The sequence below is a fragment of the Heterodontus francisci genome, chromosome 3 (assembly GCF_036365525.1).
Source record: "Heterodontus francisci isolate sHetFra1 chromosome 3, sHetFra1.hap1, whole genome shotgun sequence".
NCBI lineage: Eukaryota > Metazoa > Chordata > Chondrichthyes > Heterodontiformes > Heterodontidae > Heterodontus > Heterodontus francisci.
The window spans coordinates 212,797,963-212,815,887 of NC_090373.1; the positions used below are offsets into that span (position 1 = coordinate 212,797,963).

Consider the following 17,925-nt stretch of genomic DNA (forward strand, 5'->3'; position numbering starts at 1 on the left):
AGTGATGACGATGACAGTGTCAACAGTGATGACGATGACGACGATGACAGTGACGACGATGACAGTGATGACGATGACAGTGACGACGATGACGGTGTCGACAGTGATACGATGACGGTGTCGACGGTGATACGATGACGGTGTCGACAGTGATGACGATGACGGTGTCGACAGTGATGACGATGACGACGATGACAGTGACGACGATGACAGTGATGACGATGACAGTGATGACGATGACAGTGACGACAGTGATGACGATGACGGTGTCGACAGTGATGACGATGACGACGATGACAGTGACGACGATGACAGTGATGACGATGACAGTGACGACGATGACGGTGTCGACAGTGATACGATGACGGTGTCGACGGTGATGACGATGACGACGATGACAGTGATGACGATGACAGTGTCGACGGTGACAGTGATGACGATGACGACGATGACAGTGACGACGATGACGGTGTCGACAGTGATGACGATGACGGTGTCGACGGTGACGACGATGCCGGTGTCAACAGTGATGACGATGACGGTGTCGACAGTGATGACGATGACGGTGTCGACGGTGACGACGATGACGACGATGACAGTGACGACGATGACGACGATGACAGTGATGACGATGACAGTGACGACGATGACGGTGTCGACAGTGATGACGATGACGACGATGACAGTGACGACGGTGACAGTGACGACGGTGACGACGATGACGGTGTCGACAGTGATGACGATGACGACGATGACAGTGACGACGATGACGACGATGACAGTGATGACGATGACAGTGTCGACGGTGACAGTGATGACGATGACGACGATGACAGTGACGACGATGACGGTGTCGACAGTGATGACGATGACGGTGTCGACGGTGACGACGATGCCGGTGTCAACAGTGATGACGATGACGGTGTCGACAGTGATGACGATGACGACGATGACAGTGACGACGGTGACAGTGACGACGGTGACGACGATGACGGTGTCGACAGTGATGACGATGACGACGATGACAGTGACGACGATGACGACGATGACAGTGATGACGATGACAGTGACGACGATGACAGTGATGACGATGACAGTGACGACGATGACGGTGTCGACAGTGATGACGATGACGGTGTCAACAGTGATGATGATGATGACAGTGATGACGGTGACGACGATGACAGTGATGACGATGACGGTGACGACGATGACAGTGACGACGATGACGGTGTCGACAGTGATGACGATGACGGTGTCAACAGTGATGATGATGATGACAGTGATGACGGTGACGACGATGACAGTGATGACGATGACAGTGACGACGATGACAGTGATGACGATGACAGTGACGACGATGACAGTGTCGACGATGACAGTGTCGACAGTGATGACGATGACGACGATGACGGTGTCGACAGTGATGACGGTGACGACGATGACAGTGACGACGATGACAGTGACGACGATGACAGTGACGACGATGACAGTGTCGACAGTGATGACGATGACGACGATGACGATGACGACGATGACAGTGACGACGATGACAGTGACGACGATGACAGTGACGACGATGACAGTGTCGACAGTGATGACGATGACGACGATGACAGTGACGACGATGACAGTGACGACGATGACAGTGACGACGATGACGGTGTCGACAGTGATGACGATGACGGTGTCAACAGTGATGACGATGACGGTGTCGACAGTGACGACGATGACGGTGTCGACAGTGATGACGATGACAGTGACGACGATGACAGTGTCGACGATGACAGTGATGACGATGACGGTGTCGACAGTGATGACGATGACGGTGTCAACAGTGATGACGATGACGGTGTCGACAGTGATGACGATGACAGTGACGACGATGACAGTGACGACGATGACGGTGTCGACAGTGACGACGATGACGGTGTCAACAGTGATGACGATGATGACGATGACAGTGATGACGATGACAGTGTCGACGGTGACGACGATGACAGTGATGACGATGACAGTGACGACGATGACGGTGTCGACAGTGATGACGATGACGACGATGACAGTGATGACGATGACAGTGTCGACGGTGACGACGGTGACGACGATGACAGTGATGACGATGACAGTGACGACGATGACGGTGTCGACGGTGATACGATGACGGTGTCGACGGTGATGACGATGACGACGATGACAGTGACGACGATGACGGTGTCGACGGTGATGACGATGACGGTGTCAACAGTGATGACGATGACGACGATGACAGTGACGACGATGACGGTGTCGACGGTGATACGATGACGGTGTCGACGGTGATGACGATGACGACGATGACAGTGACGACGATGACGGTGTCGACGGTGATACGATGACGGTGTCGACGGTGATGACGATGACGACGATGACAGTGATGACGATGACAGTGTCGACGGTGACGACGATGACAGTGATGACGATGACAGTGATGACGATGACAGTGACGACGATGACGGTGTCGACGGTGATACGATGACGGTGTCGACGGTGATGACGATGACGGTGTCGACGGTGATACGATGACGGTGTCGACGGTGATACGATGACGGTGTCGACGGTGATGACGATGACGGTGTCGACGGTGATGACGATGACGGTGTCGACGGTGACGACGATGACGGTGTCGACAGTGATGACGGTGACAGTGACGACGATGACGGTGTCGACAGTGATGACGATGACGGTGTCGATGGTGACGACGATGACGACGATGACAGTGACGACGGTGACGGTGACGACGATGACGGTGTCAACAGTGATGACGATGACAGTGATGATGGTGACAGTGACGACGGTGATGACGATGACAGTGACGACGATGACGGTGTCGACAGTGATGACGATGACGGTGTCAACAGTGATGACGACGATGACAGTGATGACGATGACAGTGTCGACGGTGACGACGGTGACGACGATGACAGTGATGACGATGACAGTGACGACGATGACGGTGTCGACAGTGATGACGATGACGGTGTCAACAGTGATGACGACGATGACAGTGATGACGATGACAGTGACGACGATGACGGTGTCAACAGTGATGACGATGACGGTGTCAACAGTGATGACGATGACGACGATGACAGTGATGACGATGACAGTGATGACGATGACAGTGACGACGATGACGGTGTCGACAGTGATACGATGCCGGTGTCGACGGTGATACGATGACGGTGTCGACGGTGATGACGATGACGGTGTCAACAGTGATGACGATGACAGTGACGACGATGACGGTGTCGACGGTGATGACGATGACGACGATGACAGTGACGACGATGACGGTGTCGACAGTGATGACGGTGACAGTGACGACGATGACGGTGTCGACAGTGATGACGACGATGACAGTGACGACGATGACAGTGACGACGATGACGGTGTCGACAGTGATGACGATGACAGTGACGACGATGACAGTGACGACGATGACGGTGTCGACAGTGATGACGACGATGACAGTGATGACGATGACAGTGTCGACAGTGATGACGACGATGACAGTGATGACGATGACAGTGACGACGGTGACGGTGTCGACAGTGATGACGATGACAGTGACGACGATGACGGTGTCGACAGTGATGACGACGATGACAGTGATGACGATGACAGTGACGACGGTGACGACGATGACAGTGATGACGATGACAGTGACGACGATGACGGTGTCAACAGTGATGACGATGACGGTGTCAACAGTGATGACGATGACGACGATGACAGTGATGACGATGACAGTGATGACGATGACAGTGACGACGATGACGGTGTCGACAGTGATACGATGCCGGTGTCGACGGTGATACGATGACGGTGTCGACGGTGACGACGATGACGGTGTCAACAGTGATGACGACGATGACAGTGATGACGATGACAGTGACGACGATGACGGTGTCAACAGTGATGACGATGACGACGATGACAGTGATGACGATGACAGTGACGACGATGACGGTGTCGACAGTGATACGATGCCGGTGTCGACGGTGATACGATGACGGTGTCGACGGTGATGACGATGACGGTGTCAACAGTGATGACGATGACGACGATGACAGTGATGACGATGACAGTGTCGACGGTGACGACGGTGACGACGATGACAGTGATGACGATGACAGTGACGACGATGACGGTGTCGACAGTGATGACGATGACGGTGTCAACAGTGATGACGACGATGACAGTGATGACGATGACAGTGTCAACAGTGATGACGATGACGACGATGACAGTGATGACGATGACAGTGATGACGATGACAGTGACGACGATGACGGTGTCGACAGTGATGACGACGATGACAGTGATGACGATGACGGTGATGACGATGACGGTGTCAACAGTGATGACGATGACGGTGTCAACAGTGATGACGATGACGACGATGACAGTGATGACGATGACAGTGATGACGATGACAGTGACGACGATGACGGTGTCGACAGTGATACGATGACGGTGTCGACGGTGATGACGATGACGGTGTCAACAGTGATGACGATGACAGTGACGACGATGACGGTGTCGACGGTGATGACGATGACGACGATGACAGTGATGACGATGACAGTGACGACGGTGACGGTGTCGACAGTGATGACGATGACAGTGACGACGATGACGGTGTCGACGGTGATGACGATGACGGTGTCGACGGTGACGACGATGACGACGATGACAGTGACGACGGTGACAGTGACGACGGTGACGGTGTCGACAGTGATGACGATGACGACGATGACAGTGACGACGATGACGGTGTCGACAGTGATGACGGTGACAGTGACGACGATGACGGTGTCGACAGTGATGACGGTGACAGTGACGACGATGACGGTGTCGACAGTGATGACGGTGACAGTGACGACGATGACGACATTGACAGTGACGACGGTGACGACGATGACGGTGTCGACAGTGATGACAGTGACGACGATGACAGTGACGACGATGACAGTGTCGACAGTGATGACGATGACGGTGTCAACAGTGATGATGATGATGACAGTGATGACGGTGACGACGATGCCGGTGTCAACAGTGATGACGATGACGGTGTCGACAGTGATGACGATGACGGTGTCAACAGTGATGACGATGACGACGATGACAGTGACGACGATGACGGTGATGACGATGACGGTGTCGACAGTGATGACGATGACGACGATGACGGTGACGACGATGACGGTGTCGACGGTGTCGACGGTGATGACAGTGACGACGATGACAGTGACGACGATGACGGTGTCGACGGTGATGACGACGATGACAGTGATGACGATGACAGTGACGACGGTGACGGTGACGACGATGACGGTGTCGACAGTGACGACGATGACGGTGTCAACAGTGATGACGACGATGACAGTGATGACGATGACAGTGACGACGGTGACGGTGACGACGATGACGGTGTCGACAGTGATGACGATGACGACGATGACAGTGACGACGATGACGGTGTCGACAGTGATGACGGTGACAGTGACGACGATGACGACGATGACAGTGATGACGATGACAGTGTCGACGGTGACGACGGTGACGACGATGACAGTGACGACGATGACAGTGATGACGATGACAGTGACGACGATGACGGTGTCGACAGTGATACGATGACGGTGTCGACGGTGATGACGATGACGGTGTCGACGGTGACGACGATGACGGTGTCGACGGTGATGACGATGACGGTGTCAACAGTGATGACGGTGACGACGATGACAGTGACGACGGTGATGACGACGATGACAGTGACGACGGTGATGACGATGACGGTGTCGACGGTGATGACGATGACGACGATGACAGTGACGACGGTGATGACGACGATGACAGTGACGACGGTGATGACGATGACGGTGTCGACGGTGATGACGATGACGACGATGACAGTGACGACGGTGATGACGATGACGGTGTCGACAGTGATGACGGTGACGACGATGACGGTGTCAACAGTGATGACGATGACGACGATGACAGTGATGACGGTGACGACGATGCCGGTGTCAACAGTGATGACGATGACGGTGTCAACAGTGACGACGATGACGGTGTCAACAGTGATGACGGTGACGACGATGACAGTGATGACGGTGATGACGATGACGGTGTCAACAGTGATGACGATGACGGTGTCAACAGTGATGACGATGACGACGATGACAGTGATGACGGTGACGACGATGACGGTGTCAACAGTGATGACGATGACGACGATGACAGTGATGACGGTGACGACGATGCCGGTGTCAACAGTGATGACGATGACGGTGTCAACAGTGACGACGATGACGGTGTCAACAGTGATGACGGTGACGACGATGACAGTGATGACGGTGATGACGATGACGGTGTCAACAGTGACGACGATGACGGTGTCAACAGTGATGACGACGATGACAGTGATGACGGTGACGACGATGCCGGTGTTGACGGTGACGACGATGCCGGTGTCAACAGTGATGACGATGACGGTGTCGACAGTGATGACGATGACGGTGTCGACAGTGATGACGATGCCGGTGTCGACAGTGATGACGATGACGACGATGACAGTGATGACAGTGATGACGATGACAGTGTCGACAGTGATGACGGTGACGACGATGCCGGTGTTGACGGTGACGACGATGACGACGATGACAGTGATGACAGTGATGACGATGACAGTGTCGACAGTGATGACGGTGACGACGATGCCTGTGTTGACGGTGACGACGATGACGGTGTCGACGGTGACGACGATGACGGTGTCAACAGTGATGACGATGACTGTGTCAACAGTGACGACGATGACGGTGTCAACAGTGATGACGGTGACGACGATGCCGGTGTCAACAGTGATGACGGTGATGACGATGACGGTGTCAACAGTGACGACGATGACGGTGTCAACAGTGATGACGGTGACGACGATGACGGTGTCAACAGTGATGACGGTGACGACGATGACAGTGATGACGGTGATGACGATGACGGTGTCAACAGTGACGACGATGACGGTGTCAACAGTGATGACGGTGTCAACAGTGACGACGATGACGGTGTCAACAGTGATGACGACGATGACAGTGATGACGGTGACGACGATGCCGGTGTTGACGGTGACGACGATGACGGTGTCAACAGTGATGACGGTGACGACGATGACAGTGATGACGGTGACAGTGACGACGATGACAGTGACGACGATGACAGTGACGACGATGACAGTGACGACGATGCCGGTGTTGACGGTGACGACGATGCCGGTGTCAACAGTGATGACGATGCCGGTGTCGACAGTGATGACGACGATGACAGTGATGACGATGACAGTGACGACGATGACAGTGACGACGATGACAGTGACGACGATGACAGTGACGATGATGCCGGTGTTGACGGTGACGACGATGCCGGTGTCAACAGTGATGACGATGACGGTGTCGACAGTGATGACGATGACGGTGTCAACAGTGATGACGGTGACGACGATGACAGTGATGACGGTGATGACGATGACGGTCTCAACAGTGACGACGATGACGGTGTCAACAGTGATGACGACGATGACAGTGATGACGGTGACGACGATGCCGGTGTCAACAGTGATGACGATGACGGTGTCGACAGTGATGACGATGCCGGTGTCAACAGTGATGACGATGACAGTGTCGACAGTGATGACGATGACGACGATGACAGTGATGACAGTGATGACGATGACAGTGTCGACAGTGATGACGGTGACGACGATGCCGGTGTTGACGGTGACGACGATGCCGGTGTTGACGGTGACGACGATGACGGTGTCGACGGTGACGACGATGACGGTGTCAACAGTGACGACGATGACGGTGTCAACAGTGATGACGGTGACGACGATGACGGTGTCAACAGTGATGACGGTGACGACGATGCCGGTGTTGACGGTGACGACGATGCCGGTGTTGACGGTGACGACGATGCCGGTGTCGACGGTGACGACGATGACGGTGTCAACAATGACGACGATGACGGTGTCAACAGTGATGACGGTGACGACGCTGACAGTGATGACGGTGATGACGATAACGGTGTCAACAGTGACGACGATGACGGTGTCAACAGTGATGACGGTGACGACGATGCCGGTGTCAACAGTGATGACGGTGACGACGATGACAGTGATGACGGTGATGACGATGACGGTGTCAACAGTGACGACGATGACGGTGTCAACAGTGATGACGATGACGGTGTCGACAGTGATGACGGTGACGACGATGCCGGTGTTGACGGTGACGACGATGACGGTGTCGACAGTGATGACGATGACGGTGTCGACAGTGATGACGATGACGGTGTCGACAGTGATGACGGTGACGACGATGCCGGTGTTGACGGTGACGACGATGACGGTGTCAACAGTGATGACGATGACGGTGTCAACAGTGATGACGATGACGGTGTCGACAGTGATGACGATGACGGTGTCAACAGTGATGACGGTGACGACGATGACGGTGTCAACAGTGATGACGGTGACGACGATGACGGTGTCAACAGTGATGACGATGACGGTGTCAACAGTGATGACGATGACGGTGTCGACAGTGATGACGATGACGGTGTCAACAGTGATGACGGTGACGACGATGACGGTGTCAACAGTGATGACGGTGACGACGATGACGGTGTCAACAGTGATGACGATGACGGTGTCGACAGTGATGACGGTGACGACGATGACAGTGATGACGGTGACGACGATGACGGTGTCAACAGTGACGACGATGACGGTGTCAACAGTGATGACGACGATGACAGTGATGACGGTGACGACGATGCCGGTGTCGACAGTGATGACGATGACGGTGTCAACAGTGATGATGATGACGACGATGACAGTGATGACGGTGACGACGATGCCGGTGTTGACGGTGACGACGATGCCGGTGTCGACAGTGATGACGATGACGGTGTCAACAGTGATGACGATGACGACGATGCCGGTGTCAACAGTGATGACGATGACGGTGTCGACAGTGATGACGATGACAGTGATGACGATGACAGTGTCGACAGTGTTGACGGTGACGACGATGCCGGTGTTGACGGTGACGACGATGCCGGTGTCGACAGTGATGACGATGACAGTGTCGACAGTGTTGACGGTGATGACGATGACGGTGTCAACAGTGATGACGATGACGGTGTCAACAGTGATGACGATGACAGTGATGACGATGACAGTGTCGACAGTGTTGACGGTGACGACGATGCCGGTGTTGACGGTGACAACGATGCCGGTGTCGACAGTGATGACGGTGACGACGATGACAGTGATGACGATGACGGTGTCAACAGTGACGACGATGCCGGTGTCAACAGTGATGACGGTGACGACGATGACAGTGATGACGGTGATGACGATGACGGTGTCAACAGTGACGACGATGACGGTGTCAACAGTGATGACGGTGACGACGATGACGGTGTCAACAGTGATGACGGTGACGACGATGACAGTGATGACGGTGATGACGATGACGGTGTCAACAGTGACGACGATGACGGTGTCAACAGTGATGACGGTGTCAACAGTGACGACGATGACGGTGTCAACAGTGATGACGACGATGACAGTGATGACGGTGACGACGATGCCGGTGTTGACGGTGACGACGATGCCGGTGTCGACAGTGATGACGATGACGGTGTCAACAGTGATGATGATGACGACGATGACAGTGATGACGATGACGACGATGCCGGTGTCGACAGTGATGACGATGACGGTGTCGACAGTGATGACGATGACGGTGTCAACAGTGATGACGATGACGGTGTCGACAGTGATGACGGTGACAGTGATGACGATGACGGTGTCGACAGTGATGACGATGACGGTGTCAACAGTGATGATGATGACGACGATGACAGTGATGACGATGCCGGTGTTGACGGTGACGACGATGCCGGTGTTGACGGTGACGACGATGCCGGTGTCGACGGTGACGACGATGACGGTGTCAACAGTGATGACGATGACGGTGTCAACAGTGACGACGATGACGGTGTCAACAGTGATGACGGTGACGACGATGACAGTGATGACGGTGATGACGATGACGGTGTCAACAGTGATGACGATGACGGTGTCGACAGTGATGACGATGACGGTGTCAACAGTGATGACGATGACGGTGTCGACAGTGATGACGATGACGGTGTCGACAGTGATGACGGTGACGACAATGACAGTGATGACGGTGACGACGATGACGGTGTCAACAGTGATGACGATGACGGTGTCAACAGTGATGACGGTGACGACGATGACGGTGTCAACAGTGACGACGATGACGGTGTCAACAGTGATGACGACGATGACAGTGATGACGGTGACGACGATGCCGGTGTTGACGGTGACGACGATGCCGGTGTCAACAGTGATGACGATGACGACGATGCCGGTGTCAACAGTGATGACGATGACGGTGTCGACAGTGATGACGATGACAGTGATGACGATGACAGTGTCGACAGTGTTGACGGTGACGACGATGCCGGTGTTGACGGTGACGACGATGCCGGTGTCGACAGTGATACGATGACGGTGTCGACGGTGATGACGATGACGGTGTCGACGGTGACGACGATGACGACGATGACAGTGACGACGGTGACGGTGTCGACAGTGATGACGATGACAGTGATGACGATGACAGTGTCGACAGTGTTGACGGTGACGACGATGCCGGTGTTGACGGTGACGACGATGCCGGTGTCGACAGTGATACGATGACGGTGTCGACGGTGATGACGATGATGGTGTCGACGGTGACGACGATGACGACGATGACAGTGACGACGGTGACGGTGTCGACAGTGATGACAGTGATGACGATGACAGTGATGACGATGACGGTGTCAACAGTGATGATGATGACGGTGACGACGGTGACGACGATGACAGTGTTGACGGTGACGACGATGCCGGTGTCAACAGTGATGACGATGACGGTGTCGACAGTGTTGACGGTGACGACGATGCCGGTGTTGACGGTGACGACGATGCCGGTGTCGACGGTGACGACGATGACGACGATGACAGTGACGACGGTGACGGTGTCGACAGTGATGACGATGACAGTGATGACGATGACAGTGTCGACAGTGTTGACGGTGACGACGATGCCGGTGTTGACGGTGACGACGATGCCGGTGTCGACGGTGACGACGATGACGACGATGACAGTGACGACGGTGACGGTGTCGACAGTGATGACGATGATGACGATGACAGTGATGACGATGACGGTGTCGACAGTGATGACGGTGACGACGATGCCGGTGTTGACGGTGACGACGATGCCGGTGTCGACAGTGATACGATGACGGTGTCGACGGTGATGACGATGACGGTGTCGACGGTGACGACGATGACGACGATGACAGTGACGACGGTGACGGTGTCGACAGTGATGACGATGACAGTGTCGACAGTGTTGACGGTGACGACGATGCCGGTGTTGACGGTGACGACGATGCCGGTGTCGACAGTGATACGATGACGGTGTCGACGGTGATGACGATGATGGTGTCGACGGTGACGACGATGACGACGATGACAGTGACGACGGTGACGGTGTCAACAGTGATGATGATGACGGTGACGACGGTGACGACGATGACAGTGTTGACGGTGACGACGATGCCGGTGTCAACAGTGATGACGATGACGGTGTCGACAGTGATGACGATGACGGTGTCGACAGTGATGACGATGACAGTGATGACGATGACAGTGTCGACAGTGATGACGATGACAGTGATGACGATGACAGTGACGACAGTGCTGACGGTGACGACGATGCCGGTGTTGACGGTGACGACGATGCCGGTGTCGACAGTGATACGATGACGGTGTCGACGGTGATGACGATGACGGTGTCGACGGTGACGACGATGACGACGATGACATTGACGACGGTGACGACGATGACGGTGTCGACAGTGATGACGATGACGACGATGACAGTGATGACGATGACAGTGATGACGATGACAGTGACGACGATGACGGTGTCAACAGTGATGACGACGATGACAGTGATGACGGTGTCGACAGTGATGATGATGATGACAGTGATGACGGTGACGACGATGCCGGTGTTGACGGTGACGACGATGCCGGTGTCGACAGTGATGACGATGACGACGATGACAGTGATGACGGTGACGACGATGCCGGTGTCAACAGTGATGACGATGACGGTGTCGACAGTGATGACGATGACGACGATGACAGTGATGACGGTGACGACGATGCCGGTGTCAACAGTGATGACGATGACGACGATGACAGTGATGACGGTGACGACGATGCCGGTGTCGACAGTGATGACGATGACGACGATGACAGTGATGACGGTGACGACGATGCCGGTGTCAACAGTGATGACGATGCCGGTGTCAACAGTGATGACGATGACGGTGTCGACAGTGATGACGATGACGGTGTCAACAGTGATGACGGTGACGACGATGCCGGTGTTGACGGTGACGACGATGCCGGTGTTGACGGTGACGACGATGCCGGTGTCGACGGTGACGACGATGACGGTGTCAACAGTGATGACGGTGACGACGATGACAGTGATGACGGTGATGACGATAACGGTGTCAACAGTGACGACGATGACGGTGTCAACAGTGACGACGGTGACGACGATGCCGGTGTCAACAGTGATGACGGTGACGACGATGACAGTGATGACGGTGATGACGATGACGGTGTCAACAGTGACGACGATGACGGTGTCAACAGTGATGACGGTGACGACGATGACAGTGATGACGGTGATGACGATGACGGTGTCAACAGTGACGACGATGACGGTGTCAACAGTGATGACGACGATGACAGTGATGACGGTGACGACGATGCCGGTGTTGACGGTGACGACGATGACGGTGTCGACAGTGATGACGATGACGGTGTTGACAGTGATGACGGTGACGACGATGCCGGTGTTGACGGTGACGACGATGCCGGTGTCGACGGTGACGACGATGACGGTGTCAACAGTGATGACGGTGACGACGATGACAGTGATGACGGTGACGACGATGACGGTGTCAACAGTGATGACGATGACGGTGTCGACAGTGATGACGGTGACGACGATGACGGTGTCAACAGTGATGACGATGACGGTGTCAACAGTGATGACGGTGACGACGATGACGGTGTCAACAGTGACGACGATGACGGTGTCAACAGTGATGACGACGATGACAGTGATGACGGTGACGACGATGCCGGTGTCGACAGTGATGACGATGACGGTGTCAGCAGTGATGATGATGACGACGATGACAGTGATGACGGTGACGACGATGCCGGTGTCGACAGTGATGACGATGACGGTGTCAACAGTGATGACGATGACGACGATGCCGGTGTCAACAGTGATGACGATGACGGTGTCGACAGTGATGACGATGACAGTGATGACGATGACAGTGTCGACAGTGTTGACGGTGACGACGATGCCGGTGTTGACGGTGACGACGATGCCGGTGTCGACAGTGATGACGATGACAGTGTCGACAGTGTTGACGGTGATGACGATGACGGTGTCAACAGTGATGACGATGACGGTGTCAACAGTGATGACGATGACAGTGATGACGATGACAGTGTCGACAGTGTTGACGGTGACGACGATGCCGGTGTTGACGGTGACGACGATGCCGGTGTCGACAGTGATACGATGACGGTGTCGACGGTGATGACGATGACGACGATGACAGTGATGACGGTGTCAACAGTGATGACGGTGTCAACAGTGATGATGATGACGACGATGACAGTGATGACGGTGACGACGATGACGGTGTCAACAGTGATGACGATGACGACGATGACAGTGATGACGATGGCAGTGACGACGATGCCGGTGTTGACGGTGACGACGATGACGGTGACGACGATGACGGTGTCAACAGTGATGACGATGACAGTGATGACGGTGACGACAATGCCGTTGTTGACGGTGACGACGATGACGGTGTCAACAGTGACGACGATGACGGTGTCGACAGTGATGATGGTGACAGTGACGACGATGACGGTGTCGACAGTGATGACAGTGACGACGAAGCCGGTGTTGACGGTGACGACGATGACGGTGTCAACAGTGACGACGATGACGGTGTCGACAGTGATGACGGTGACGATGATGCCGGTGTTGACGGTGACGACGATGACGGTGTCAACAGTGACGACGATGACGGTGTCGACAGTGATGACGGTGACGATGATGCCGGTGTTGACGGTGACGACGATGACGGTGTCAACAGTGACGACGATGACGGTGTCGACAGTGATGACGGTGACGATGATGCCGGTGTTGACGGTGACGACGATGACGGTGTCAACAGTGACGACGACGACGGTGTCGACAGTGATGACGGTGACGATGATGCCGGTGTTGACGGTGACGACGATGCCGGTGTCGACAGTGATGATGGTGACAGTGACGACGATGACGGTGTCGACAGTGATGACGGTGACGATGATGCCGGTGTTGACGGTGACGACGATGCTGGTGTTGACGGTGACGACGATGCCGGTGTCGACAGTGACAACGACGACGGTGTTAACAGTGACGACAATGACCATGTCGATAATGATGGTGTTGACAATGACAATGTCTACAATGACGATGTTGATAATGACAACTTCAATAATGGTGCCGAGGGAGTGTCGCAAATAATACAGAGATTAGAAACTATAATCACACCTGGGCACTTTTGTGAATTTAAATTCAATTGTAAAATAATCTATGAATAAAAAACATTTTTTGTAATAATGACCATGAGGCTATAGATTTTCCTCAAAACGCAACTGCTTCGGTAATGTACTTTACGGAAGGAATGCTGGCACTTTTCTGAGCCTCTGCAGTTTGTATGCTTTGTATTAAGTTTGACATAACTGAGGGTAGTTAAGGATCAACCATGTGGGGGTAGATCTGGAGTCACATAAAGGGCCAGACCGGATAAGGATGCCAGTACCAAACCAGGGTCTGTGTTTATTACCTGAGCTAAAGGGAACACCGAGAAATGTATTGTCTCTTACTGAGCAGTGCTTCTGAATGCTTTTTTCTCTTCCCCAGTGATGTTTTTAAGTAAGAAACCAAGGGAGAAAGAGCTGGACTCTAAGAGCCAAGTGATCGAGGGAATCAGCAGACTAATCTGTACTGCCAAACACCAGCAGACCATGCTCAAAGGTAAGATAGCAACTGGCAGTATAAGCTGCCATCCACAACCAACCAGAGCACGGGCTGCGCGGTGGGGAAATACCAGCCCATTCTGGGGAACCACACGGACCATAATAACCATGAGGGAACATGCCCAGTGTAAACTGTAGAGAACCAGCCCAGTGTAACCTGTGGAGGGGGAACCAGCCCAGTATCACCTGTGGAGGGGAAACCAGCCCAGTGTAACCTGTGGAGGGGAAACCAGCCCAGTGTAACCTGTGGAGGGGGAAACCAGCCCAGTGTAACCTGTGCAGGGGGAAACCAGCCCAGTGTAACTTGTGGAGGGGGAAACCAGCCCAGTGCAACATGTGGAGGGGGAAACCAGCCCAGTGTAACCTGTGGAGAACGAGCCCAGTGTAACCTGTGGAGGGGAAACCAGCCCAGTGTAACTTGTGGAGGGGGAAACCAGCCCAGTGCAACATGTGGAGGGGGAAAGCAGCCCTGTGTAAACTGTGGAGAACGAGCCCAGTGTAACCTGTGGAGGGGAAACCAGCCCAGTGTAACTTGTGGAGGGGAAACCAGCCCAGTGCAACATGTGGAGGGGGAAACCAGCCCAGTGTAACATGTGGAGGAGGAAACCAGCCCAGTGTAACCTGTGGAGGGGGAAACCAGCCCAGTGTAATCCGTGGAGGGGGAAACCAGCCCAGTGTAACCTGTTGAGGGGAAAATTAGCCCAGTGTAAAATGTGGACGGAGAAACCAGCCCAGTGTAATATGTGCAGGGGGAACCAGCCCGGTGTCACCTGGGGAGGGGAAAACAGCCCAGTGTAACCAGTGGAGGGGGAAACCAGCCCAGTGTAACCTGTGGAGAACCAGCCCAGTGTAACCCTTGGAGGGGGAAACCAGCCCAGTGTAACCGGTGGAGGGGAAACCAGCCCAGTGTAATCTGTGGAGGGAAAAACCAGCCCAGTGTAACCAGTGGAGGGGGAAACCAGCCCAGTGTAATCCTTGGAGGGGGAATCCAGCTCAGTGTAATCTGTGGAGGGAGAAACCTGCCCAGTGTAAACAGTGGCGGGGGAAACCAGCCCAGTGTAATCGGTGTAGGGGGAAACCAGCCCAGTGTAACCTGTGGAGGGAGAAACCAGCCCAGTGTAACCTGTTGAGGGGAAAATTAGCCCAGTGTAACCTGTCGAGGGGGAAACCAGCCCAGTGTAACCTGTGGAGGGGGAAACCAGCCCAGTGTAATCAGTGGAGGGGGAAACCAGTCCAGTGTAAACTGTGGAGGGGGAAACCAGCCCAGTGTAACCTGTTGAGGGGGAACCTACCCAGTGTAACCTGTGGAGGGGGAAACCTGCCCAGTGTAATCTGTGGAGGGAGAAACCAGCCCAGTGTAATCGGTGGAGGGGGAAACCAGCCCAGTGTAATAAGTGGAGGGGAAACCAGCCCAGTGTAATCTATGGATGGAGAAATCTGCCCAGTGTAACCTGTGGAGGGGGAAACCGGCCCAATGTAATCTGTGGATGGAGAAACCAGCCCAGTGTAACCTGTGGAGGGAGAAATCAGCCCAGTGTAACCTGTGGAGGGGGAACCAGCCCAGTGTAACCAGTGGAGGGGGAAACCAGCCCAGTGTAATCAGTGGAGGGGGAACCAGCCCAGTGTAACCAGTGGAGGGGGAAACCAGCCCAATGTAATCGGTGGAGGGAGAAACCAGCCCTGTGTAACCTGTGGAGGGAGAAACCAGCCCAGTGTAATCTGTGGAGGGAGAAGCCTGCCCAGTGTAAACTGTGGAGGGGGAAAACAGCCCAGTGTAATCCGTGGAGGGGGAAAACAGCCCAGTGTAATCCGTGGAGGGGTAAACCAGCCCAGAGGAACTTGTGGAGGGGGAAACCAGCCCAGTGTAATCAGTGGAGGGAGAAACCAGCCCAGTGTAATCAGTGGAGGGGGAAACCAGCCCAGTGTAACCTGTGGAGGGGGAAACCAGCCCAGTGTAATCCGTGGAGGGGGAAACCAGCCCATTGTAATCTGTGGTGGGGGAACCAGCCCAGTGTAACCTGTCGAGGTGGAAACCAGCCCAGTGTAAACTGTGGAGAACCAGCCCAGTGTAATCTGTGGAGGGGGAAACCAGCCCAGTGTAACCTGTGGAGAACCAGCCCAGTGTAACCTGTGGAGGGGGAAACCAGCCCAGTGTAACCTATGGAGGGGGAAACCAGCCCAGTGTAATCAGTGGAGAACCAGCCCAGTGTAACCTGTGGAGGGGAAACCAGCCCACTGTAACCTGTGGAGGGAGAAACCAGCCCACTGTAATCAGTGGAGGGGGAGACCAGCCCAGTGTAATCAGTGGAGGGGGAAACCAGCCCAGTGTAACCTGTGGAGGGGAAAACCAGCCCAGTATAATTTGTGGAGGGGGAAACCTGCCCAGTGTATCCTGTGGAGGGGGAAACCAGCCCAGTGTAATCCGTGGAGGGGGAAACCAGCCCAGTGTAACCTGTGGATTGAGAAACCAGCCCAGTGTAACCTGTCGAGGGGAAAATTAGCCCAGTGTAAAATGTGGAGGGGGAAACCAGCCCAGTGTAACATGTGCAGGGGGAACAAGCCCAGTGTAACCTGGGGAGGGGAAAACA

The 17,925-nt window shown here is 54.3% G+C and overlaps 1 protein-coding gene across 2 annotated transcripts in view; it reads left to right on the forward strand.

Annotated features, from left to right (window-relative positions):
- The window catches only part of si:ch211-126j24.1 (phosphofurin acidic cluster sorting protein 1), an 862,277-nt gene that overhangs the window by 810,131 nt on the left and 34,221 nt on the right, over positions 1-17,925 (forward strand). For both annotated transcript variants that reach the window (XM_068028323.1, XM_068028324.1), the window contains exon 23: positions 15,222-15,335. In XM_068028323.1, the coding sequence (XP_067884424.1) occupies positions 15,222-15,335 (114 nt within the window). The remainder of the gene's footprint in view (positions 1-15,221; positions 15,336-17,925) is intronic.